The sequence below is a fragment of the Thrips palmi genome, unplaced genomic scaffold (genome assembly GCF_012932325.1).
Source record: "Thrips palmi isolate BJ-2018 unplaced genomic scaffold, TpBJ-2018v1 HiC_scaffold_10, whole genome shotgun sequence".
NCBI lineage: Eukaryota > Metazoa > Arthropoda > Insecta > Thysanoptera > Thripidae > Thrips > Thrips palmi.
Window position 1 is genome coordinate 1,625,312 of NW_023144621.1, and position 25,653 is coordinate 1,650,964.

The 25,653-nt window shown below is 42.2% G+C and overlaps 2 protein-coding genes across 3 annotated transcripts; one reads left to right on the forward strand and one right to left on the reverse strand.

The window, feature by feature from the left end:
- The first annotated feature begins 831 nt into the window (after positions 1-831).
- On the forward strand, positions 832-11,482 carry LOC117654274. The gene is made up of 4 exons (XM_034400759.1): positions 832-851; positions 1,713-1,859; positions 5,568-5,714; positions 9,986-11,482. Exons 2-4 carry the CDS (start codon positions 1,836-1,838, stop codon positions 11,285-11,287), a joined length of 1,473 nt encoding a protein of 490 aa, XP_034256650.1. The 5' UTR covers positions 832-851; positions 1,713-1,835; the 3' UTR covers positions 11,288-11,482.
- A 2,608-nt stretch (positions 11,483-14,090) lies between these two features.
- Positions 14,091-20,026, reverse strand: LOC117654275. 2 transcript variants are annotated; one of them, XM_034400761.1, is made up of 4 exons: positions 19,926-20,026; positions 18,499-18,612; positions 15,568-15,720; positions 14,091-15,387 (listed from the first exon to the last, which is right to left on the reverse strand). In XM_034400761.1, exons 1-4 carry the CDS (start codon positions 19,965-19,967, stop codon positions 14,422-14,424), a joined length of 1,275 nt encoding a protein of 424 aa, XP_034256652.1. In that variant the 5' UTR covers positions 19,968-20,026; the 3' UTR covers positions 14,091-14,421. The 2 variants fall into 2 exon arrangements, with proteins under 2 accessions (XP_034256652.1, XP_034256651.1); XM_034400760.1 differs by having other exon boundaries at positions 14,091-15,720; positions 19,926-20,025.
- Positions 20,027-25,653: the final 5,627 nt, after the last annotated feature.

Genomic DNA, 25,653 nt, shown 5'->3' on the forward strand with positions numbered 1-25,653 from the left:
GAAAGCGTAACGTTACGCAAGTTCGGACCCCCCGCGGCAGAACAGCCCCCCTCTCCCCCCTGAAAATTAAGTTTCGGGAACCCTTTTCAGCCCTAAAATTTGTTTGAGCCTTCTACTCTACGGAGGCCTGGCTATTCGGTCCGAAAGTTAATAACGGTTTTTCAGATTTACTGGTTTTGAACTATTTGCATGCCCCCGTTCTTAGCTGTGCTTGTTTAATCGTTTATTGTTCGTTGAAAACTTACGTGAGAGCTCACTGAGAATGAATTGGTCACCACCATCACCCTTTAAATGGGTGATGCAACTTCGTTGCCCAAAAGTTGGTGATGAAAAATTCATCACCCGAAATTTGGTAACAGGCGTTTGGTCGCCCAAATTTGGGTAACGCCGTCCGCCGACGACGCCGTGAGGTTCCCGATGACGTCCTTCCGGGGCCACGATGACCGGAGGCTTCAACGCCACATTGGTTCATCGTGATGGCCCCGGAGGAGCGTCATCGGGGACCTTACGGCGTCACCGACGACGTTACCCAAATTTGGGCGACGATTTCATGACTGCCCAAAATTTGGTCACCGCGGCCTCGTCACCCAAATTTGGGCAACGGTGCGTGCGTTACCCAATGAAAGGGCAATGGTGGTGACTCTTTCATTCTCAGTGCTCCAATTTGACCAAATTATATGTTCGGGGCGGAAATATTGTCTTGTGAACAGTGCTTCAGGCACCATTTTTAACATGATCAAGTACAGTGCAAAGTAGAATTGATATTCCTGCAATGTTCTAGCGCGAATTTAAGGTGAAATAACACTTAATATACCTTATATATATAGCACAATATATTCTATATATACAAGGTAGGTTTACGCCAGACCGCGTCTTGTCGTAACAGGCTTCGCGATGTCTCGCTGCCTGTTCCTCCAATCCGCGCCTGGCGTACCTACCTTGGCCTGCGGCGCTAGCCTGCCTTCGGCAGGCAATGGCTTATCCATCGTCGGTTACTTCTAACTTGATGCATGCTGGGGGGCTCCGCCCCCAGACCCCTCTTCATTCAAGATCCCTTGTAACTTTTTAACTTGTCGGAGCTGGGGGGCTCCGCCCCCTAGACCCCCCTTCTTCAAGACAGAAGTGATCTGCCTGCAGAAAACTCGATTTTTCGCCGTTTTTTAGGTGTTTTTCGGCTATAAAAACTGAACCAGTTGAGTTAGGATAGTGAAATTTCGCGTGTGCCGAGCCAAGGACATACCCAAGAAGTGTGCAAAATCTCACCGAGATCGGCCGAGCCGTTCAGGAGGAGTAGTGCGGACACACACACAGACAGACGGACAGACAGACAGACAGACAGACAGACAGAAAAAACTTTTCAACCCCAATGGAGTAACAGGCTTCGCTATCGCTCAGCCAATAAAGTCTAAAATGAAATTTTGGTATGAGGCCGCTTTGGGGGGTTATGAAACTTTGATATAATGATCATTACATGGCACGTCTTTCTCAAACCTCTTAAGTCTTCTCTGCAATCCAATTTAGATGAGCACTGACTATACGCAACGGGATATCTCAGAGGCGTGACGGAATCTTCTATGAGAATTTGCAAGTGCCCCTTGTCAGCAAGTCAGCAACTGCCCACCCTCCCCTACTACTTTTCTTTGAAAGTCTTCAAGAGTGATCGCATCGCCAATCCATTACGGTGTGCCTAACTTCTGTGCTTCTCGTTGTAGGACTCCGCGGACCTGTCGCTGGCCCCTGCCTGTCAACTTCCCCAACTTCTTGTACATCTCGACGTCGGCCAAGACTTCGTGCGCCGCACACCCTGCTCGTCAGCGTCGCCCCGTTCTGTGACCATGTCCGATGCGACCATGAACGATGTAAGTAGTATACCCGGGTAGCGGTGTGGTCGCTTCCACTCGAAAAGATTACTTAAAACCTATCTGAAAGAAAACGATCGTCAATGAGTCAGTCGCTTGAAATCTCGATCGCACGCTTAACCCTTTTGCCGAGAGGTGACCCACTGTAAAATTTTGTGTACAATGATTGTGTGAATGTGCAAGAATGTGCAGGATTTCTGGAATTTTTGCCATACAAGTTGCCTACTTACAGGCGTTTTTGCCCCCTGAATGTGAAATGTGGTCAATTTTTGTACAACGAATGTGAGAAGCTGTTTCCCCCTCGCCTTTTGCCCACTTTTATTCTGTGCGTTCAAACATTTTGACCGTTTCTAATTTTTAAAGAAATGTTTATGTAGGGAACTCAACCAGCTGGGTCTCTCCTGTGGTGGAAATTGCGCTCCTTGGAATGACGATGACGGCCTTTCGTTGAGACTCAGAAAGGCTTTAAAGTTGGCTTGTTGTTAATATTTACGATAAACATGTTTACACTGATAGAAATTTTGTTGTAGCCACACATTTATCGCTAACATTTTTAGCGACAAGATTTGTTGTGGAAGGAATAGCTTGTTAAACCATAGTTGTACTGGAACTAAAGGATAATTTCACAACAACTGACTTGTAATAACACATCAACAGTCCACCTTCAAAAACAAGTTGTTGACCAACAACAAATGTTGTTAGTTAACGACGAGTATTGTTAGTCGAAAAAGATTTTGTAATGTCTGCGACAAGTAGTCATGGAGTACTTTTGTCGCTAAGTTTATTTTGCATGGTTCCTTTTTTAACAATAGTAATTTCCCTATGACTTAGAGGAACAAAATGGATGATTATTCATTATATGCTTTAATTGAGCAGATAATTGCAATAGATGTTGTTTCCACACAAATTGTATCGTTGTGGGTGATAACAAGAATTTTGTTCTTCAACAACAAATTGTCGCTTACTAGATTCAACGACATTTGTTTCGCTTTGGTTCGTGATGAAATTCTATGTTTTGGAACAACTAACTTTTCACAACAACCATATTTTAACTGTGTAGGGTGCTTCAAAGGAGCTCTGGCCCGGAGGATCGACAACAGTGGAATTCAGAATTGGCAGTTTTTATGCTGAGGGCTGAGCTCATCCGCCGCGTATATTTTACAGGGGCGTTCCACGTCAAACCATCATGGTCCAAAACGTACTTGCTCAGATCCGGCCCCCAATTTTTTATCTGGTAGTGTACCACCCAAAGACCACTCTCATAAATCTTTTTGAAAAAAATTCAGAACTTTGGCCGCAGTAATTTTTTGAAACTTCCAAAAAAAACTTATAAATTTTTTTTTCAGTTTTTTTTAAATTGTGTATCTAGGTGCTCAAATGGGTTGAAAACAGTAAAGGGCAACATAAAATAGTGGGAAAAAAATTGGGACCCCCAGCCCTTACCAGAAACAAAGTTTACGATAAAAAAAAAACACGGTTTCTTGAATTCCCAAAATACGCCGTCTCACTTTTGGACCATATTGGCATCAAAGGACCCCAATGGGGTACTCTAACTGTCACTAAAAAATTAGGGACGGCAATCCATAAACACCAGAGATATTGTCAAAAAACTCTAAAAGTTATCGAAGGTTATCGAAGCTTTTTCCCTCAAAATTGTCAAAATGGGACCTATATTGGTTCCGCTGAGGCACTGTGCATTGAAATACTATTCAATTGTCTGTCTTAACACCATGGAAGATGTGAGAGAGGTGAAGGTCAGCATTACAAGAGTTTTGGAATTATACGGCAATAAGTTTTTTTAATTATAATAACCAAATGCGACAAAATGCATTATTTGGCAGTCGCCAAACTGAAGCTCATTGATTGCTGGGGACTTCATCCGGGTCATCTTCATTTTCTTCCTTTAAGTCTCCAGCAGTTGCATGGTCAAGGTGAAGATGGCCCGGATGAAGTCCCCACCAATCAATGAGCTTCAGTTGGCGACTGCCAAACAATGCATTTTGTCGCATTTGGTTATTATAATTAAAAAAACTTATTGCCGTATAATTCCAAAACTCTTGTAATGCTGACCTTCACCTCTCTCACATCTTCCATGGTGTTAAGACGGACAATTGAATAGTATTTCAATGCACAGTGCCTCAGCGGAACCAATATAGGTCCCATTTTGACAATTTTGGGGGAAAAAGCTTCGATAACCTTCGATAACTTTTAGAGTTTTTTGACAATATCTCTGGTGTTTATGGATTGCCGTCCCTAATTTTTTAGTGACAGTTAGAGTACCCCATTGGGGTCCTTTGATGCCAATATGGTCCAAAAGTGAGACGGCGTGTTTTGGGAATTCAAGAAACCGTGTTTTTTTTAAATCGTAAACTTTGTTTCTGGTAAGGGCTGGGGGTCCCAATTTTTTTTCCCACTATTTTATGTTGCCCTTTACTGTTTTCAACCCATTTGAGCACCTAGATACACAATTTAAAAAAAACTGAAAAAAAAAATTATATTTTTTTTTTGGAAGTTTCAAAAAATTACTGCGGCCAAAGTTCTGAATTTTTTTTTCAAAAAAATTTATGAGAGTGGTCTTTGGGTGGTACACTACCAGATAAAAAATTGGGGGCCGGATCTGAGCAAGTACGTTTTGGACCATGATGGTTTGACGCGGAACGCGCCTACACCGAAACTGTCATTTCTAACTTTCGTTTTAAAATTCTCAGGTTCCATGAGATTACGTTTCTACTGTAATGGAGGGTGGGGCAGTTATTGATAATTCAGTTATTGTAAAATCACTGATAATCTAAAGCATAGGGCTATGCTGAGGAATTTTTGTGTCAAAGTTTATGAACATTGGATGACTGCTGACTGCTCTACAAACTGAGGTGTGTACTCAGTATGCATCTACAGATGCATACTTATAAGTACACACCTGCAGATGCATACCTAGCTGAGTACACATCTACAGATGCATACCTGTTAAGTATGCATCTGTAGGTGCATACTTGGCAAGTATGCATTAGTAGGTGTGTACTTGTCACCATATAAATGCCCAGTATCAAGTACACATCTACAGATGCATACCTGTCAAGTATGCATCTGTAGATGTGTACTCAGCCAAGTATGCATCTGTACACTGATAAAAATTTTGTCGTAACTTAGCGACACATTTATCGCTAACTTTTTTAGCTGCAAGATTTGTTGTGGGACGAATAGCTTGTTAAACCATTGTCGTGATGGAACTAAGGGATAATTTCACAACGACTAACTGATAATTACGCACCAACAATAATACATCAACGACAAGTAGTGAAAGTCCAAAACAAATTTTGTAATGTCAGCGACAATATTCATAGTGTACTTTTGTCGCACCCCAATGGAGTAACAGGCTTCGCTATCGCTCAGCCAATAAAGTCTAAAATGAAATTTTGGTATGAGGCCGTTTTGGGGGGGTTATGAAACTTTGATATAATGATCATTACATGGCACGTCTTTCTCAAACCTCTTAAGTCTTCTCTGCAATCCAATTTAGATGAGCACTGACTATACGCAACGGGATATCTCAGAGGCGTGACGGAATCTTCTATGAGAATTTGCAAGTGCCCCTTGTCAGCAAGTCAGCAACTGCCCACCCTCCCCTACTACTTTTCTTTGAAAGTCTTCAAGAGTGATCGCATCGCCAATCCATTACGGTGTGCCTAACTTCTGTGCTTCTCGTTGTAGGACTCCGCGGACCTGTCGCTGGCCCCTGCCTGTCAACTTCCCCAACTTCTTGTACATCTCGACGTCGGCCAAGACTTCGTGCGCCGCACACCCTGCTCGTCAGCGTCGCCCCGTTCTGTGACCATGTCCGATGCGACCATGAACGATGTAAGTAGTATACCCGGGTAGCGGTGTGGTCGCTTCCACTCGAAAAGATTACTTAAAACCTATCTGAAAGAAAACGATCGTCAATGAGTCAGTCGCTTGAAATCTCGATCGCACGCTTCCCTTTTGCCGAGAGGTGACCCACTGTAAAATTTTGTGTACAATGATTGTGTGAATGTGCAAGAATGTGCAGGATTTCTGGAATTTTTGCCATACAAGTTGCCTACTTACAGGCGTTTTTGCCCCCTGAATGTGAAATGTGGTCAATTTTTGTACAACGAATGTGAGAAGCTGTTTCCCCCTCGCCTTTTGCCCACTTTTATTCTGTGCGTTCAAACATTTTGACCGTTTCTAATTTTTAAAGAAATGTTTATGTAGGGAACTCAACCAGCTGGGTCTCCCTGTGGTGGAAATTGCGCTCCTTGGAATGACGATGACGGCCTTTCGTTGAGACTCAGAAAGGCTTTAAAGTTGGCTTGTTGTTAATATTTACGATAAACATGTTTACACTGATAGAAATTTTGTTGTAGCCACACATTTATCGCTAACATTTTTAGCGACAAGATTTGTTGTGGAAGGAATAGCTTGTTAAACCATAGTTGTACTGGAACTAAAGGATAATTTCACAACAACTGACTTGTAATAACACATCAACAGTCCACCTTCAAAAACAAGTTGTTGACCAACAACAAATGTTGTTAGTTAACGACGAGTATTGTTAGTCGAAAAAGATTTTGTAATGTCTGCGACAAGTAGTCATGGAGTACTTTTGTCGCTAAGTTTATTTTGCATGGTTCCTTTTTTAACAATAGTAATTTCCCTATGACTTAGAGGAACAAAATGGATGATTATTCATTATATGCTTTAATTGAGCAGATAATTGCAATAGATGTTGTTTCCACACAAATTGTATCGTTGTGGGTGATAACAAGAATTTTGTTCTTCAACAACAAATTGTCGCTTACTAGATTCAACGACATTTGTTTCGCTTTGGTTCGTGATGAAATTCTATGTTTTGGAACAACTAACTTTTCACAACAACCATATTTTAACTGTGTAGGGTGCTTCAAAGGAGCTCTGGCCCGGAGGATCGACAACAGTGGAATTCAGAATTGGCAGTTTTTATGCTGAGGGCTGAGCTCATCCGCCGCGTATATTTTACGGGGGGTTCCACGTCAAACCATCATGGCCCAAAAACGTACTTGCTCAGACCCGGGCCCCCCAAATTTTTTTATCTGGTAGTGTACCACCCAAAGACCACTCTCATAAATTTTTTTGAAAAAAATTCAGAACTTTGGCCGCAGTAATTTTTTGAAACTTCCAAAAAAAACTTAAAAATTTTTTTTTTCATTTTTTTTTAAATTGTGTATCTAGGTGCTCAAATGGGTTGAAAACAGTAAAGGGCAACATAAAATAGGGGGAAAAAAAATTGGGACCCCCAGCCCTTACCAGAAACAAAGTTTACGAAAAAAAAAAAACACGGTTTCTTAAATTTCCCCAAAAATACGCCGTCTCACTTTTGGACCATATTGGCATCAAAGGACCCCAATGGGGTACTCTAACTGTCACAAAAAAATTTAGGGACGGCAATCCATAAACACCAGAGATATTGTAAAAAAACTCTAAAAGTTATCGAAGGTTATCGAAGCTTTTTCCCTCAAAATTGTCAAAATGGGACCTATATTGGTTCCGCTGAGGCACTGTGCATTGAAATACTATTCAATTGTCTGTCTTAACACCATGGAAGATGTGAGAGAGGTGAAGGTCAGCATTACAAGAGTTTTGGAATTATACGGCAATAAGTTTTTTTAATTATAATAACCAAATGCGACAAAATGCATTATTTGGCAGTCGCCAAACTGAAGCTCATTGATTGCTGGGGACTTCACCCGGGGTCATCTTCATTTTCTTCCTTTAAGTCTCCAGCAGTTGCATGGTCAAGGTGAAGATGGCCCGGATGAAGTCCCCACCAATCAATGAGCTTCAGTTGGCGACTGCCAAACAATGCATTTTGTCGCATTTGGTTATTATAATTAAAAAAACTTATTGCCGTATAATTCCAAAACTCTTGTAATGCTGACCTTCACCTCTCTCACATCTTCCATGGTGTTAAGACGGACAATTGAATAGTATTTCAATGCACAGTGCCTCAGCGGAACCAATATAGGTCCCATTTTGACAATTTTGGGGGAAAAAGCTTCGATAACCTTCGATAACTTTTAGAGTTTTTTGACAATATCTCTGGTGTTTATGGATTGCCGTCCCTAATTTTTTAGTGACAGTTAGAGTCCCCCATTGGGGTCCTTTGATGCCAATATGGTCCAAAAGTGAGACGGCGTGTTTTGGGAATTAAGAAACCGTGTTTTTTTTAAATCGTAAACTTTGTTTCTGGTAAGGGCTGGGGGTCCCAATTTTTTTTCCCACTATTTTATGTTGCCCTTTACTGTTTTCAACCCATTTGAGCACCTAGATACACAATTTAAAAAAAACTAAAAAAAAAAATATATTTTTTTTTTGGAAGTTTCAAAAAATTACTGCGGCCAAAGTTCTGAATTTTTTTTAAAAAAAATTTATGAGAGTGGTCTTTGGGTGGTACACTACCAGAAAAAAAATTTGGGGGGCCGGATCTGAGCAAGTACGTTTTGGACCATGATGGTTTGACGCGGAACGCGCCTACACCGAAACTGTCATTTCTAACTTTCGTTTTAAAATTCTCAGGTTCCATGAGATTACGTTTCTACTGTAATGGAGGGTGGGGCAGTTATTGATAATTCAGTTATTGTAAAATCACTGATAATCTAAAGCATAGGGCTATGCTGGGGAAATTTTTTGTGTCAAAGTTTATGAACATTGGATGACTGCTGACTGCTCTACAAACTGAGGTGTGTACTCAGTATGCATCTACAGATGCATACTTATAAGTACACACCTGCAGATGCATACCTAGCTGAGTACACATCTACAGATGCATACCTGTTAAGTATGCATCTGTAGGTGCATACTTGGCAAGTATGCATTAGTAGGTGTGTACTTGTCACCATATAAATGCCCAGTATCAAGTACACATCTACAGATGCATACCTGTCAAGTATGCATCTGTAGATGTGTACTCAGCCAAGTATGCATCTGTACACTGATAAAAATTTTGTCGTAACTTAGCGACACATTTATCGCTAACTTTTTTAGCTGCAAGATTTGTTGTGGGACGAATAGCTTGTTAAACCATTGTCGTGATGGAACTAAGGGATAATTTCACAACGACTAACTGATAATTACGCACCAACAATAATACATCAACGACAAGTAGTGAAAGTCCAAAACAAATTTTGTAATGTCAGCGACAATATTCATAGTGTACTTTTGTCGCTAAATTGTCGCTAAATTTATTTTGCATGGTTTTTTAACAATAGTAATTTCCATATGACTTAGAAGAACAAAATAGATGATTATTCATTTTATGCTTTAGTTGAGTAAATAATTGCAAAAGAAGTTGTTTCCACTCAAATTGTATCGTAAAGAGTGATAACAAGAATTTTCTTCTTCAACGACAAAATGTCGCTTTCTAGACTCAATGGCATTTGTTTCGCTTTGGTTCATGATGAAATTCTATGTTTTAGAACGACTAAATTTTCACTCATCTGATTGTTTCTGTACAACCATTTTTTAACAGTGTAGATGTGTACTCAGCTAGGTATGCATCTGTAGGTGTGTACTTGCAAGTATGCATCTGTAGATGCATACTAAGTACACACTTCAGTTTGTAGAGCGCCCCAGGCACCCGCTTGTCACGATCAACTTCAGTGTTAGATTTGACATATTTAACGCGAAAATACAGTTAAATCAAAGAGCTAGTCGTTTATTTACACATGTGTTAATTAAATACCGCAAGACGGGCCAAAATGGGTCTTACCTAATTCATGAATGTTCTCTTCTGGACCAATATCGGTCGTCATAGGTTTCTTCGGAATTTCCCGGAGATGCGGCGGATTATTAGCCAAAGTTGCTGTTCATTTTGGTCTTTAAGATGAGCTCTTGCTTGATAAGGCTATTTCAAAGACTCCATCAGACTGGGAGTCAAAGACAAGAAGAAGAACTAAAACCGTCTCAGCGCAGACGCTGACTTTGAGAAGTAGGACGAACGTCCGCAAATGCTTAGAAGCGCTATGATTCCTTGTCCTTTCACTGCCGGTCCACATAGTCTACACGGCCGTTTCTTCGTCAATCCTACCGCCATGTCTATTGTAATGTTTCGTAATGTTCCTTCGTCCCAACAGACTTTACCAGACGACGCTCTACTGGCTGTGCTGGGTCACCTGCCCACGAGGGAACTCTTCACTGCCCGCGTGGTGTGTCGCCGTTTCCGGGACCTCTGCCTGCACCGGCAGTTGTGGAAAACCCGGAGTCTGCACACCGATGATTTTGGCACGGCCCGTTTTGGCTTGCTGCGAGCTGTGCTGTGTCTCGCCCCGTGCCTTCACCAACTGACTCTCTCCCCCGAGCAGTGTACTAGGCTGGCCCCTGTGGTGCCCGGCATCTCGTGCTCGGTCTCTGCGCTCGACATCAACTCAGTGTTCGGTGGAGAGGGAGACGCAGTAACGCGCGACAATGTACAGGGCTTCATCGCCATTGTGCAGGGACTTTCTTCTCTGGGTGGCTTGACGGAGCTGGGCCTCTCTCTTGCGCTTGGTGGAGCCTCATCGCCATTAGTGGAAGCTCTCCTGAAGGCAATCTACACCATCGACGGTCTCCAGACCCTTTTCATCAGCGGTGAAAGTCAACTTACAGCTGACATACCTGTCGGTTTGGAAGTCAAACCTTCATTGAAAAAAATCAACTACAGATCGTGGGGCGTTGACACTTATGAGAAGGTCCCCTTCATCGGGTCGCTGCTGAAGGCCCACGCGTCTACTCTGGAGGAAGTGATTGTTGAGCTGGTTGATGTTCCCCTGTCTCCACTGCAAGGGAGCAAAAAGCTGCGGTCCTTGACCATCTTCCCACATGAAGAACTGCCACTGCTCGTGGATTGCCCCAACCTCTCCACCATTGAGATCGTGTATGCGGACAGCTGGGACTACCCTGCAGGAACGATCGAGTTCTTCCGACGGGCCGTCAGTCTCCGGTCAGTGACGTTTTCTTGTCCGGAGAATGATGCCACGGCCCCACTCCTGGCGCTGGCTGGTTCCAAGGCGGCACGAGGGGTTGAGGTTCTCGATGTCTGGGCTACTTCGCCTGACGTCATCACTCTGCTGGGGATCAGCCTCCACAAATTCCCTTCCCTGCGGAGACTCACCTTCCAAGGCAAAGTGACAGACGACTTCCTGCGCGCAGTGGACCCCGCAGTGACGCCCAACCTCGCTTGGCTGACGGTCGAAGAGCGCCACGACGGGTCGCCGTGCGCGCACTCCTGGCTGCACGGGCCCGCCATCCAGGACCTCTTCGCCAGGAACCCGCGCCTGGGACTCTTCATCCACGACTGGGAGGGGAACCTCCCTGGCTGTTCCTGCAGGTGGTGCTCCTGGGGCTGCCACAGTAATCTCGATGAGCCAAAGCAAGGGTTCTCTGCTAAATCGTTTTGAAATGAAATGGCTGCTCGAGTCCGCGGCCACCTGCTTTCAGGTGCCTGTTCACCCGAACACGTTGCCTTTCTCCTTTTTTTTTTTTTGAAAAGCTTTGTTGATATGTAATTGTTCGTGCCAAGCTATCCGTTCTGATATTTACATGCAGGAATTGCACCGTGTTGAGGTTTTTTCGTGTTCTTTGTTTACTTTCTTCAACAAATCGAAGAGTGTACATGGTATGCTCTCACTGGAGCATGCCTGCAAGCACGCTCTAGCTAGCGCATGCCTGCCAGGCATGCACTAACTAGTGCATACATGCCATGTACACGCTAACTGAAGCATGCATCCAGGCATTAAAGGGTAGGGAGTTGTCTGCATCAGGAAGCGTGTACATGGCATGTATGCGCTAGTAAGTGCATGCTTGGCAGGCATGCGCTAGCTAGAGCGTGCCTGCAGGCATGCTCCAGTTAGAGCATACCATGTACACTCTTCGATTTGTAGAGCACGTACATCCTGAGCCTAGTGTGTTAGTTCTTCGATGCAATTCATTTTCTGCTTGTTAAATCGGCATCGTTTTTTCCTAATAATTAATTCCTAGCATGAGAGACTGCAAAAAAAATAATTTTGCTGGGTTTCCCCTTTGTACGTGCTATTTTTATATTGTTTTATGTTTAACGAACTGGTGCAATAAAAAATATTTTCGTTCACTTTAATATGTTTTGTTTTTAAACCACCACAAAAGGGTGTTCTCTTTCATTGTGTTTAAGATTGCAGATCTTGGCGGTGCATTCATTTGGAGCGGCGAATAGATGCACTTCAGAGTTTGAGGAAGCAAAAGCCTCCTGAAGCCCGTATTTTCGGATTTTTTTTTTTTTTAGGATTACAACTGTGTGAGTCGCAAACGTTACATTTTCCGCAAAGATTGTATGTTGGACGAGGGGTGAGCGTTTTGAGGCAGACGTACGGGTGTGACATTTCAAAAACCCCCCGATTTCACACACATACGCAATTTTCGGCTTTTATTAGCGTTTTAGACGACAAACAAGGCCAAATTATCCGAAAGCAATTTTGATTAGCGTTTTAGACGACAAATGAGGCCAAAATCTAAATACGTGTGAGTATATACTATAGTACGAGCCAAACTGTACACATGAATAGGCTATTTATTCACCCCTCAATGTTGGAGATGAAGGCAGTACGACGCGGGTGGAAAGCAGTGCTAGGTGCGGACTCGGTGTGGGATTTATATATAGTGGGAATGAAAATCTGGTGAGACTATCTTTACCTTCAATTTATTTTTTAAGAAACTGACAGGAAGTACACTCCCATCACTTTCTAAAACAAAAACCTTTTTTGTTCAATTCAAACAGGGGGAAAAAACTAGCAAAAAAAACCTTCACTGCATGAAGGTAAAAAATCAATTGTGGGTCACGAACCCAATTGTGGGTCTTTTTTTTCGACGGGTCACCGCAGACCCGACGGATATTGAATCTTTTTGAATTCGCGGTAGACCTTCCCCCAACCCTTTCTTTGTCTTCCCAAATAGCGTTTTTGTCCGAGCGACGACGTGACAGCTCCTATCAGGCTTAAAAGGGAAAGGGCCCCTTTCAAAAAGTCGTGAAAAAAGCGCCCATCCAACGAGGCGAAAAATCGTGTGTTTTTCAAATTGCCACTGTGAAGCTTTTACGGGGTTTAAAACGGGACGCCCTTGCTGATTTGGGTTTCATAATAGGTCAGGGAACATAAATTTACCATAGTACACCCACAATCATTCGATGCTATGGTGCGCGGGTGATAGCAAAGTAGCGTTCGCTACCATGTCCGACCCATAATTTTAGACGAATTTTACGGTAGTTTTTCTTATATTTTTTGTTTTCTGCGCTTCTGAAGGGGTGATGTATCACAGTAAACTCCATTTTTTTGCTCTGTCACATTTAGTACTACGATACGAAGGTTGTTAAGCTTTGGGGTACAGCCCCGAATGACAGCGCTAGCACTTCTTCCAGTCCGCCATAAGGCTTTTTTTTGTTGGGGGGGGAAAAGGGGGGGGGGGTTGCGGGGCTTACATAGCGCCCGGAAGGGGGAAAGTCTCTAACTTCAGGCTAGGCACCCGAGGCCAGTCCAGCCCTGTTAAAAAAGAGTCAAATCAATCCCTACAGACTAAATATTCTGACTGAAACAGATTATAAACTGTAGCAATACCTCAGGATGAAAGGGGGTGGTGTTGGATTGTCTACCACACAGGCGGCCCTAGAGTATGCACTATAAAAGTCTCGTCTCTAATCCAGGACGTTTAACTCACATCTGTCTCACAGTGAAATAAGCCTGTTTATGTATTTTTCCTCTTTGAGTGAAAAACGTGCCTGCTTGGTTTATTGAGAACCAGGGACCTTTTATTAATGAAAATAAGAAAATATCTTACAAAAGTGGTCAATTTACAAGCAAAAAGACGAAATGGCCCACAATTGATATGACCCACAATTGATTCATTGTGCTACAGATCCTGCAGTTTTTACGATTCCAAAAAATAAATTCAAAGGTGAATTCCTTCCGCATTTAAGCAAACCATATCCAAATTTGAGCTTTCTACAATGCTGACCCACAACTGGTTCCAAAAATCAATTGTGGGCCAAAACAGACTATTTTTAAAACAGCCACAGCTTAGTAAATAAGGATGATAGACGGGGCAACTATGCTGCAAAACTCAGTCCAAGGACCATAGTTAAAGGCCGCACGTGCACTTTTGTCACCAGGTCAAAATTAAAGGCCTTAATTTGGAATTTTCAAAAATGTGACCCACAATTGATTTTTTACCTTATGGTAGAAAAATAAACAGCGAAGTAACTGACACCAGTCTATTTACATAATAATTAGATTGCGTCCTTCCAACGATCCTTAATGGCGAGGGTACAGCTATCTCGAAGCGTTTCACAACAAGAGTAAACAAATTACAAATAAATAGTTGCAATGCTGCTTTGTAAAGAAACAAAAAAAACTTAGTCTGTAAAAACTAATAAGCAAATTTTAATCCACTTTCTTATGGACAAATAAGAAAAAGTAAATTTCTTGGCTAAATAAGCACCAGAAAGCAGTAGTTTCGCATCTAACAGGCATGTCACATGGAACGCTGGTGTTCATCATCCAACAGCAATTCATATGTAATCTGCAGAGAACCCTCCCTTGGGTTCAACGAGCTTACTGTGGCAGCCCCAAGAGCACCACCTGCAGGAACAGTCACGACCATACTTCCCATACCAATTTTCAATGTGCAGTCCCAGGCGCGGGTTCCTGGCGAAGAGGTCCTGGATGGCGGGCCCGTGCAGCCAGGAGTGCGCGCACGGCGACCCGTCGTGGCACACGTCGAGCGCCAGCGAAGTGAGGTTGGGCGTCGCTGCGGGGTCCACTGCGCGAAGGAAGTCGTCTGTCACTTTGCCTTGGAAGGTGAGTCTCCGCAGGGAAGGGAACTTGTAGAGGCTGATCCCCAGCAGTGTGATGACATCAGGCGAAGTAGCGAAGATATCAAGCATCCAAACTCGCTTAGCTGCCTTGGACCCAGCCAGCGCCACAAGTGGGGCCAAAGAATCCCTTACCGGGCAAGTAAAGGTCACTGACCGGAGACTGACGGCCCGTCGGAAGAACTCGATCGTTCCTGCAGGATAGACCCACCTGTCTGAATACACGATCTCAATGGTGGAGAGGTTGGGGCAATCCACGAGCAATGGCAGTTCTTCATGTGGGAAGATGGTCAAGGACCGCAGCTTTTTGCTCCCTTGCAGTGGAGACAGGGGAACATCATGCAGCTCAACAATCACTTCCTCCAGAGTGGACGCGTGGGCCTTCAGCAGCGACCCGATGAAAGGTACCCTCTCACAGGCGTCATCGCCCAACGACCTATAATTTATTTTTTTCAAAGAAGGCTCGACTTTCACGTCGACAGATATGTCCGCTGCAAGTGGGATTTCACCACCGATGAATAGACTCTGAAGACCACTGATGGTGTAGATTGTCTTCAGAAGAGCTTGCACTAATAGCGAATTGGGATTTTCAAGCGCAAGACAGAAGCCCAACTCCGTCAAGCCACCAAGAGATGAAAGTCTCTGAACTAAGTTGATGAAGTCCTGTGCATTGTCACATGTTATTTCCTGTCCCTCTCCATAGAATGCCAAATCAATGTTAAGCTGAGAAACCGAAGGAACAAAAGGAGCCAGCCTGATACAATGGCCGGGAGAAAGACTCAGTCGTCGGAGGCACGGGGCAAGACTGAGCACAGCTCGCCTCAAGCCGAAGTCAACACTGACCGAGCCAAACAAATCATTCGCCAAACTGCGGGTTTTCCACAACTGCCGGTGCAGGCAGAGATCTCGGAAACGGCGACACACCAAGCGGGCCGTGAAGAGTTCTCTCGTGGGCAGGTGACCAAGCACAGCTAGTAGAAAGTCGTCTGGTAAAGTCTGTAGACACAACAAAACATATCACAATTTTAGAAAAGACATAATTATCTCGGGTCACACACTGTCAGAAAAAAAGTCCGTAAATTTACGGAGAAAGTTACTCTTATTTTGGGAATGGAGGCTCCGTAAATTTTCCATATTTTTACGGAGATTTTCCATAATTTTACGGAGATTTTCCATATTTTTACGGAAATTTTCCGTATTTTTACTGAGAAGAACCGCATTTTTGCAGAAATAAACGCATTTTAACGGTTTACTTCCCTCCTTCCACCTTCGATGTTAATGCAAACTGTGTCCTTTTAGACGAAAGTGATATTCTCCAAAACTGTTTGAAGATCCCACTTGACCACATGCCATTAGGATCGGATAAATGGACGCAAACCCAAAGGCGAGGTCGCTTTAGGGAAGGCGTACTCTTGGAACACCTAATCAGTTGGTCACCCAACCCATCGATAACGTGAATTAGTCTGTTCTTTTTGATAAGTAAGGCTTCTATTTCATTTATATACATAACTTCCATATTTTTACGGAGAAAATCCATAATTCAAAAGAACGGAGATCTCCGTTAAAAAAAAGGAAGTCTCCGTTAAATTTCCGTATTTTTACGGAGTTTTCTGACAGTGGCATTGACGAACAAATTCGAGCAAGAGGTGTACGACCCTAAAATTTGCGTGCTCCGGATTGTGGGAATACGCAACATTCGTTTCCTGCATTAGCCACACATTTTGCCTTTTGCCTTAATGCTCTGCAAAGTGAACACAGATAAATTCCTACCAAAAAACTGCTCGTTCGTTATACGCACGATTTTGTTTGTAATGCTAAGAAAAAAATCTCATTCAACGAACGTTAATGAAAGCAGATGATACTTGTTTTGTTTTCTTCTACGGGGTAGTATGGGCTCATTGGTAAAGATAGTATCAGTTCATGCATATACAAAATATGCATCCCCGCTGTAGCGGGGAGGGATTGTCAATGTTGCGCGCAGGCCGTCGCGCGCGAGGAGGGGGTGCCATTGTCGAATTCCGCGCGGGCTGCGCCGCAGGCACAGACAGCCAGCCAGGCGCACCATCCCGCCCCGGCAGCCAGCCCCCATTATATTGTTAGGTTTTTGGACTCTCGAGTAAAAGCTAGCTGACACCTTTATGTGTCTTGTAGTTGTAGTTTTAGGTATGTTTTTAAGTAAAGGTATCATCTGCTAAAAAATCCTTCGACGGCTGCGAAGAAGTTCTTCGTAGGCTACCGTAAACCGGGGTAACTTAAGACAGCAAGGGTAACTTGAGACACTTCTGCTTTTCCACCTTTTTGGAGCTGCCATCTGGCTCGGCACATTCGGGGGTCAAAACTGCCCTAGCACTTTTTTTCACACTTGTTTGGAAAGACGATTAAGCGTGTGAACGGTGGGTTAGGACCAAGCTGGTCAGATCTATAACGATTTTTCAATTTTAGTAAATTTAACAATTTTAGAGAATTGTTACAAGTCTCCCTTGGTACTCGAAACACGTCTTGCTGAGACCCAAATGATTGTTGTATCTTTCAACCCTATTATTTCAACATTCTAAATGCGGCATTGGTTTTGAGGGAAACCCATCATTCATCGGGTTATACTGACTTTTATAGAAAATGGTAACTGTGCGGGGTAACTTGAGACACCAAATTTCATTGAATTTGACGGAAGTTGAGTGGCGTAACTTGACACTGGCACCTCCTTGTACTACAGGCCACTGCTGTAAACAATTAATTACTCTAGATGATACCATTTTTCGCTGTGAAGTTTGACAGGGATGGATGAGTCGTCAAATGCCACGAGCATAATAATTCTAACGATAAAAATCATGCGTCTCATATTACCCCGAAATTGTCTCATATTGCCCCGGCTTACGGTAATTTTAAGCCTTGATATCGTTGACATGATTTTAAGCGAAAACAGAGTTAAATTTTAGAACAATGAACTAAAAGAAATGACATCTTCTGGAACTATAAAATTTTCAAACCTTCCTCCAAAAAAGACATTGCTACTCCACTTAAAACTACATTACCAACCTGTCTGCACTTACTAACACACAACACGCTAAATGTCTTACAACGAAATTTGACCTATGTTATTCGTATGTCACAGTGAATTTGGAGCAAGCATAATACGAAGCAATATTTCTTTTCCATACGAATCTTTTCGGCTTTTACATTGAAACATACCATGAAAATCCGTCGTTATACGAAGAAAAACCACCTTCGTATTATGCTCAAGTGCGTACCTAAATTAAGTCATCGGGATCCTGGCTACATCTGCGTCATAGACATTTCTAGCAGTGTCAATAGTGAAGATGAACATAGATCGGAGGAAACAGAGAATCCAAACGCTATTGGTGCAATGCAAAGCATTGCAGATGCACATGAAGTGCAACGTCTTCTCATTCCTATGCATAGGGCATTTTCGGGACGCATTGCACGTAAGGTGCAATATGGCTGAAGCATTGCACGTATGGTGCGATATCTCAGTTAACTGCACCAAACGTGCTATATTCTAAGCGTTTGGAATCTCAGTGAAGTGATGATCACCAAGTCGGTTACTCGTTGATGTGTTCAGTTGTTCAGTTCCAATTAAAAATTTAAGGAAAGCATAATTGAACGATTGAATGTGATAACGACCCGTCCAAAGCTTAAGGAAGGCCCTTTAAGGTTACTGTTCACGTTCCACCTTTCAAGCTCTGCCCGAAGAGCCTATCTACACATTTTGCTAAAATGTCCCATTGAATATGGTCGCCTCGGAAGAAAACTTACCCAAAATGCCATTTCATCGTGAGACTGTGCAATCAAATCTTGACGGCGTTCAACGTCCATATTTGACCACAGCGGCTGGTTAAGAATTCCACTAACGTCACTTTCGCGACGAACCTATAAAAGACGATTAGAACAGAGGGTTAGAAGCTGATATTTCCGGACATGCACTGAGAAAACCTTACAAACTATTTTGGGCCTTACGAAGAAAAGTATTTTGAGCATACATAAGCTTACATAGAAAATACTCCATAATTTGATCCAGGAAGCGGAAGAAGGGGATAACTCAATTTTGGCCATTTTCCAGGAGAAACCAAAAACTGTTAGGAGGGAAAACTAAAACAAAACAAATGAATGTTGCAGATGTTAATAATTTCAAAAAGCATTAGTAAAATTTTGAAAAAAAAATAAAAAGTGTAAGGTCACTCCGTAGAGGATTTCTGCGACTTATCGCTTTCCGTTGAAATGGAAAACAGAGTCAGCTCACCTTATATTTCCTAAACAAAGAGGAATTTGGAGACAAGTCAAGTGGAACAATAGTCTGCATAAAGTGTATGTTACTCTGGTGTATTTTTTGGACTTAGCTCTTTTTTCCAAATTGAAATTTAAAATTAATGGGGGGCTAAGTTGAGTTGATTCTTTTTACACAAGATTCATAAAAATACAAGTTGAGTTATATCCTTTTGCCAATTTGTCAAACGGACTCATGTGGACTTCCGTTGAGTTATCTCCATTTTCCAATGAAATTTAGACCGTAAAAGGGGTTAAGTTGAGTTATACCCTTTTTCCATGTGGATTTTCTCCTAAACTGCTTGGAATTCAGTCAAATAATTTGGTGTAGTGATGGAAACCATTCTAAGGCACAATATTAAAATACAAACTCAATTTGGGGATAAGTCAAGTTATTCCCTTCTTCCGCTTCCTGGATCATTTACCAACTATTTTTCGTTTAACAAAGTATATTAGTTTGTTATATGTATGCTCAAGATACTTCGTAAGGTTTAAAGAAAGCACTCCGAAAGTCCTGCTTGTACATAAGATTGATCAGGTGAAAGAAAAAGATAAATATATGCAAGGTAACCCCGCCGCCGAGAGGGCCGCCACTCACTTCCGGCGTACACAAGACTGCAAGATTTCAGGAATTTTACTGGAGATTCCGCCAAAGTTGTGGAAATTAAATAATTAAAATAAATTAGGTACAATGTTTTACATACTTAAGCACAATATGGAAATATTGTTCCTAATTTATGTACAAATTTGTGCATAAGTTCTGTATGTACAAAAACGGCCATAGCTATGGACATTAAAGTACATAAGACATTTAGCGTGTGGCTACTTCCCTTGAACATAAGGCATAGCTCCTTCAAAGTGCACAATAGTACAAGCCTTTTCTGCTCATGATATCGGACTTCATCCTTTTTCACACTGACATAATCTTTCATACGTGGCATGAGGCCTGCTACTAAAATCATGTAGCTGGTAAAAGTCCCGAATTTCTTCTACAATGTCTTGAGCAGGAGGGCGGCGTTCCCTGGCAGAAACAGTTGGCATGATGCATCCCTGATCATTCACTACACTGCAAAATATTAGTGTCTGATACGGAGCATGCCACGGCGTTCCGTATACCCCCTGAAATGGTGATACGGACATCTGCCGTACCACTCCTCCCATAAGAGCCTGTGCTTTATAAAGCGTGGTACGGAAATTTAACGGAAAATGTACCGCTAATTTTAGACCGGAGGTTGCCGTTTCGGTTTTCCGTTTGTGAAAAAGTCCAAAATGCTCTACGGACAGTGAGGAACGGACGCTCCGCAACTCAAATTTCTGTAACGGATTACGTGTAACGGCCAGTCCGTATCCCTACGGAGTGACCGTTTCATACGTTTCGTCAGAGAACTTTGCGTTACGGAGCGTCCGTTCTTCACTGTCCGTGGAGCATTTTCGACTTTTCCACAAACGGAAAACCGAAACGGCAACCTCCGGTCTAAAATTAGCGGTACATTTTCCGTTAAATTTCCGTACCACGCTTTATAAAGCACAGGCTCTTATGGGAGGAGTGGTACGGCAGATGTCCGTATCACCATTTCAGGGGGAATACGGAACGCCGTGGCATGCTCCGTATCAGACACTGATTTTTTGCAGTGTAGCTGTGCAGTTTTTCTCACCATTAAGGGGGTAGTACACTTCGCAAGGTTTAAAAAATTGTGTTTTTAGGAAAATTATTTGCGGGTAGAGGAGGTGAGGAACGTCAAAACTGACTATGGGACCTTATTAAACTTTCATTTGGTCCGAACCGCAATTTTCATCCGATTTGGACGAGATTTCGCACAGACAATCTTGAGACCCGTCATTCTGGTGTGAACTAGGATAATTGCGATCAATTTTGTTTTACTATATTTGAACTGAAGTTTTTTGGAAGAAAATGGGCTAGAAAAATGCTGTTTTCAGAATTTGTCATTTTGCCGTGTTGTTTGAGGTACTAATAATTATTCCAAAAATTTTTCTCTAGTTCACACCAGAATGACATGTATTTAGATGGTCCACACCAAATTTGGACCCTTAAGGTCCCACCGTTTGGTCCAAATCGCGCAAACCAACGACCTGTGTATTTTATGCAGTGGTTAAGCGAAATTCGACGAACTCGCAATAGCTGCTCAAGACACCTATCAAAATTTGTGATTTTGATTGTTAGTCACAGTATGAAAAGATCCCATGATCAGTTTTTATGTCCTGTATGTCATGCGTCCACAGGAATTTTGGCCCAACACAGTATTTTTTGACCTTGCGTAGTGTACTACCCCCTTAAGGGGAGGTTCTGGTGAAAATCTTGCCATTTTCCAAATGGATCCTACAGTCATAATTTGTTCGGAATATAAAAATTTTCATTGAGGAGACTAAAATTTGACTTCTGAAGGCACATGCCACGCTGTAAACCCAGTCGAAGAGTCTTTTTGAGCCTATTTTGGCTGTATCTTAAGAAATCTCCTTGCGCATACTATTTTGTCGTAAAAGGTTGACCTTGACATTTTTCACTTCTTCGACTCATTTTCAAAAGATTCCGGCATGCAGAGCTCAAAACTTCCATTATATTATTAGTTATTAGCTTTTAAAGCTGAAAAGTCCCTAAAATTTGTCTATTTTGTACATTTTTGATCAATTATGGTGAAATGCTTGGTTAGAACGCTTGCGAATAAAAATGCAAGTGACATTTTGAGATGTGCATGCCGGCATTTTCAGAAAATGAATCGAAGAAGTGAAAAATGTCTAAGCCAACCTTTTACGACAAAATAGTATGCGCAAGAAGATTTTTAAAGTTATAGCCTAAATGGGAGAAAAAGGCTCTGCGACTGGGTTCAGGGCATAGAATGTGCCTCCCCAATGAAAATTTTTAATAAATACTTGATAAGACATCAAATTTTAAACAAATTTTCACAGTGGGACCTATTTTGGAGAAAATAGCATTTTCACCAGAACCTCCCCTTAATCCAGAAGCACAAATCTCATGAAACACTGCAAAGCCAGTGCTAAGTTTGCTTACCACATATTTGGCAAGCTGTTTTGAATGCCGAAATTAGGCAAGTTTCGGTCGTTCGGTTATCCGGATTACGAATTATCTGTCAGCCGGATTCCCGAAGTCGTTCCCCCCTCGCGTTGTATACGCGTTGTATATAGTCGTTGTTCACACTGAGGAAACCTTACAAACTATTTTGGGCCTTTCAAAGAAAAGTAGTTTGTATAAAAAAGTATTTTGAGCATACGTAAGCTTACAAAGAAAATACTTCGTAATTTACGAACTATTTCTTCGTATAACAAAGTATTTTAGTTTGTTATACGTATGCTCAAAATAGATCGTAAGGTTTTAAGAGTGCAGACATCCGCGCTGTTTCAGGTGGCATAAAGGAAAGTTGAGGGAAGACCCATATCGAATTTAAAATTGATTTGCTTATTCAAGGATTTTTCGTGACTCGTAAAAATAATAGCCGATAAATTTGATTCGTGACCCACAATTGATTTTTTACCTTACCAGATTTTATGATAAGAAAATGAAATATTACCAAAAAGAAACTAATATTGGGACATATCTTGACTGGATGTGCTGGGTTGGGGGGGTTGAGGAGTAACATCCTATGCAGACCCACTCTGCACACTCAAGTGTGTGCATGTAACACGCTTTAAAATGAATGCCTGCAGGCACACTGTTTTAAACAGTGTGCTTGCCAGGCGCACACTTTAGAACAGCGTGCCTGACCGATACTGCATGGGTCCTCGACACACAGTTCGAAACTTTGTGCCTCCAGGCACACCGTTCAAAACAGTGTGCATGCAGGCACACACTTTAAAACAGTGTGCATGGAGGCATACATTTTAAAGTGTGGGGCGTTTGCAGAGCATAAAACACATTGTACGCACCAATCCACATGGTATTGACGCCAGATGACGGCGTGACGCACTTGTCATGCCGATGCCAGTTTTCGGCTCGAATTTCCTGTCACGCCAAATTTTTGATGTCGCGCCATAATTTGGCCATGTGTGCGACCATTCAAGTTTCAATACGTTTCTGAACTCTTGTCGGGGAAGCGCCGAAATTTGAAAGGCGCGGGCCGGAAAGTCGAACCAGCGACGCGCTGCATCAGAAGTCGCGCCGCCGGCCAGCTTGAAGGGCCGCGCGAGCGCGACAGGCAGATGTGTCTCGGCCCCCGACTGGACAACAACGTATCCGACACAGTGAGTACTTGGTGGTGGAACGTCCCATATAAGATTTACACGGATCTGGGTGACCTTTGACGATTTCGACCAAATTTGGCACGAAGGTAGCCCTAGTGGTCAGGAACATGCCCACAAATTTTTAGGTCGATATCTCAAGTGGTTTCGTCAGAATCGGCATTTTAATTTTTTACTCTTAAAAATCTTGTTATTTCTTCAAAATGGCTCAACAAGGCTATTTTTTGTCCGATTTTCATGCGGTAAAACTATTCTAACGTAAAATGCGATGAGGAATCCGAATCTGCCCTCAGATTTGGTCTAGCGTGATTACCAGTGGAGTAAATTGCGAAAAACATGAAAATGAAGCCATATTTCACGAGCCTGCGTACCCTAGTAGAAAATCCAAATCTGCACTTCCGACCGAGCTAAATTGTAGTTCAGTTTGTGGGCTTTATATATCTGTATTCAAAAATAGTGGGTGTGGCCCTCCCTTAGGAGCTGTAGGCCGCAATAAACAACTCTGCACTCAAATTTTAGCTAAGCAAAATACACATTTTTGAGCTTCATAGCTCAGGGTGATGAGCTACACGCATGCCGCTTATACCATTCGAAAGGGAATTGTAAGACGAATCCAACGGTATCAATATGAGCCCGATCGGGTAAGTGGATGCCAAACTTCGCAAAAATGCCGCTAAAACTCAAAATTTGCAATACAAGTTTTTCCAATTAAGAAAATAAGTAAACGGCAGCATTTTAACTTGTCAAATGTGTACTCACTTACTCGAAATTTCATAAGCTTTCGATTGGTATATAGAAAAAGTTGGGTTTCGGCCTCTAAACACAAGAATTCTCAATTTTACTGAACCTGTGCGCGCGAATCGGCTGAGACGCCCCGTGAAGGTAGGCAGCCAATCCGGCGAGCAGTCTTTCCGTCTCTCTTGGGATGTCTAGCTGTACCCGTACTGTCCCTCGCCCTACCCCGCCCCCCTCCCGCAACCTGCCCTGATGGAATTGATCAAAATAGGTGTCAATCCACTCAGGATGACCCCCTGAGTGGCTCTGCAATTTTTTTTTAGCAACTCCAAACCGTTCAGATTCTATAGCGATTTGAAACTTTTGTCAACTTTGAATGTCGCATTCCTTGGCTACTTGTCATTTGTAATGAGAAAGGGACCAGCCAGGTTTCATTGGCTTACCTACAAACTATTGTATCCATATAAGCAATAAAATTAGAAAAAAGATGAAAAACTTGGAAATATTTTTTAAAAAATGATAAAAACTTCACAAAAATAGAGCTTTCTAAAATAGGTAATCCTTCCATATTGGTGATACTTGTTTCAGAGCTCACCTACCCTTAGTCGAACAAGCCCACAAAATTTCAGGTCTGGCCCAGCTTTATAGCAATTGATCGGTTCACATTTTTTACCTTACGACCCTATTCTGGTATCGTAACTTGAACGGCATGAGCCAAAAGGACTTGTGTTAGGTTTAAATCTTTTGAGCTCAGGGATGATCCCCAAACATTCATTAAAATAAGGCATTTCTTGTCCTGAGTCATATATTCAATTGTTGAGCCTCTACATTGATATCTTGGAGATAGTGAGAAAAATATATCTACGCAGACCATTTCTGCCATATGGAAGTAACGTTTCTAGACTAAGTATTCTCCTTGCTTCATTTTAAAACCTTATCAAGATTTTAACACAAAGATTCCAGCTCAAAAGTGATTCTTAGATTTAATACGAACACTCTTGGCTCATGCCGTTCAAGTTATGATACCAAAATGAGGTCTTAAGGTATAAAATGTGGACCGATCAATTGTTAGAAAGCTGGGAGAGAGTTGAAATTTTGTGGCCTTGTTCGACTAAGGAGATGAGTTCTGAACCAAGTATTGTCAAAATCAAAGGACTGCCTTTATTTGCAAGCTCTATTTTTGTGAAGTTTTCATCAGTTTTTTCTTAGTAATTCCAAGTTTTTCATCGTTTTCCAAATTTTGTTACTTATATGAATACAAAAGTCTACAGGGAAGCCAATGAAACCTGGCTGGACCCTTTCTGACTACACATGTCAAATGGCCACGGAATGTGACATTCAAAGTTGACAAAAGTTTCAAATCGCTGTAAAACCTGAACGGTCACTCCAACCATCTCAGTTCAAATTACAATACCATTATTAGGTCTTAAAGTAAAAAATGTGGACCGATCAATTGCTAAAAAGCTGGGCCAGACCTGAAATTTTGTGGGCTTGTTCGACTAAGGGTAGGTGAGCTCTGAAACAAGTATCACCAATATGGAAGGACCACCTATTTTAGCAAGCTCTATTTTTGTGAAGTTTTAATCATTTTTTAAAAAATATTTCCAAGTTTTTCATCTTTTTCCTAATTTTATTGCTTATATGGATACAATAGTTTGTAGGTAAGCCAATGAAACCTGGCTGGTCCCTTTCTCATTACAA

Excerpts from the sequence above, each read along its gene's own strand:
- LOC117654274 (XM_034400759.1), top strand. The coding sequence starts at position 1,836 with ATGTCCGATGCGACCATGAACGAT. Across the intron at positions 1,860-5,567 it reads CCGATGCGACCATGAACGAT|GACTCCGCGGACCTGTCGCT; the intron begins GTAAGTAGTATA and ends TTCTCGTTGTAG. Across the intron at positions 5,715-9,985 it reads CCGATGCGACCATGAACGAT|ACTTTACCAGACGACGCTCT; the intron begins GTAAGTAGTATA and ends TCGTCCCAACAG.
- LOC117654275 (XM_034400760.1), bottom strand. The coding sequence starts at position 19,967 with ATGATTTTAGTAGCAGGCCTCATGCCACGTATGAAAGATTAT. Across the intron at positions 18,613-19,925 it reads TGCCACGTATGAAAGATTAT|GTTCGTCGCGAAAGTGACGT; the intron begins GTCAGTGTGAAA and ends CGTCTTTTATAG. Across the intron at positions 15,721-18,498 it reads ACGATGAAATGGCATTTTGG|ACTTTACCAGACGACTTTCT; the intron begins GTAAGTTTTCTT and ends TTGTGTCTACAG.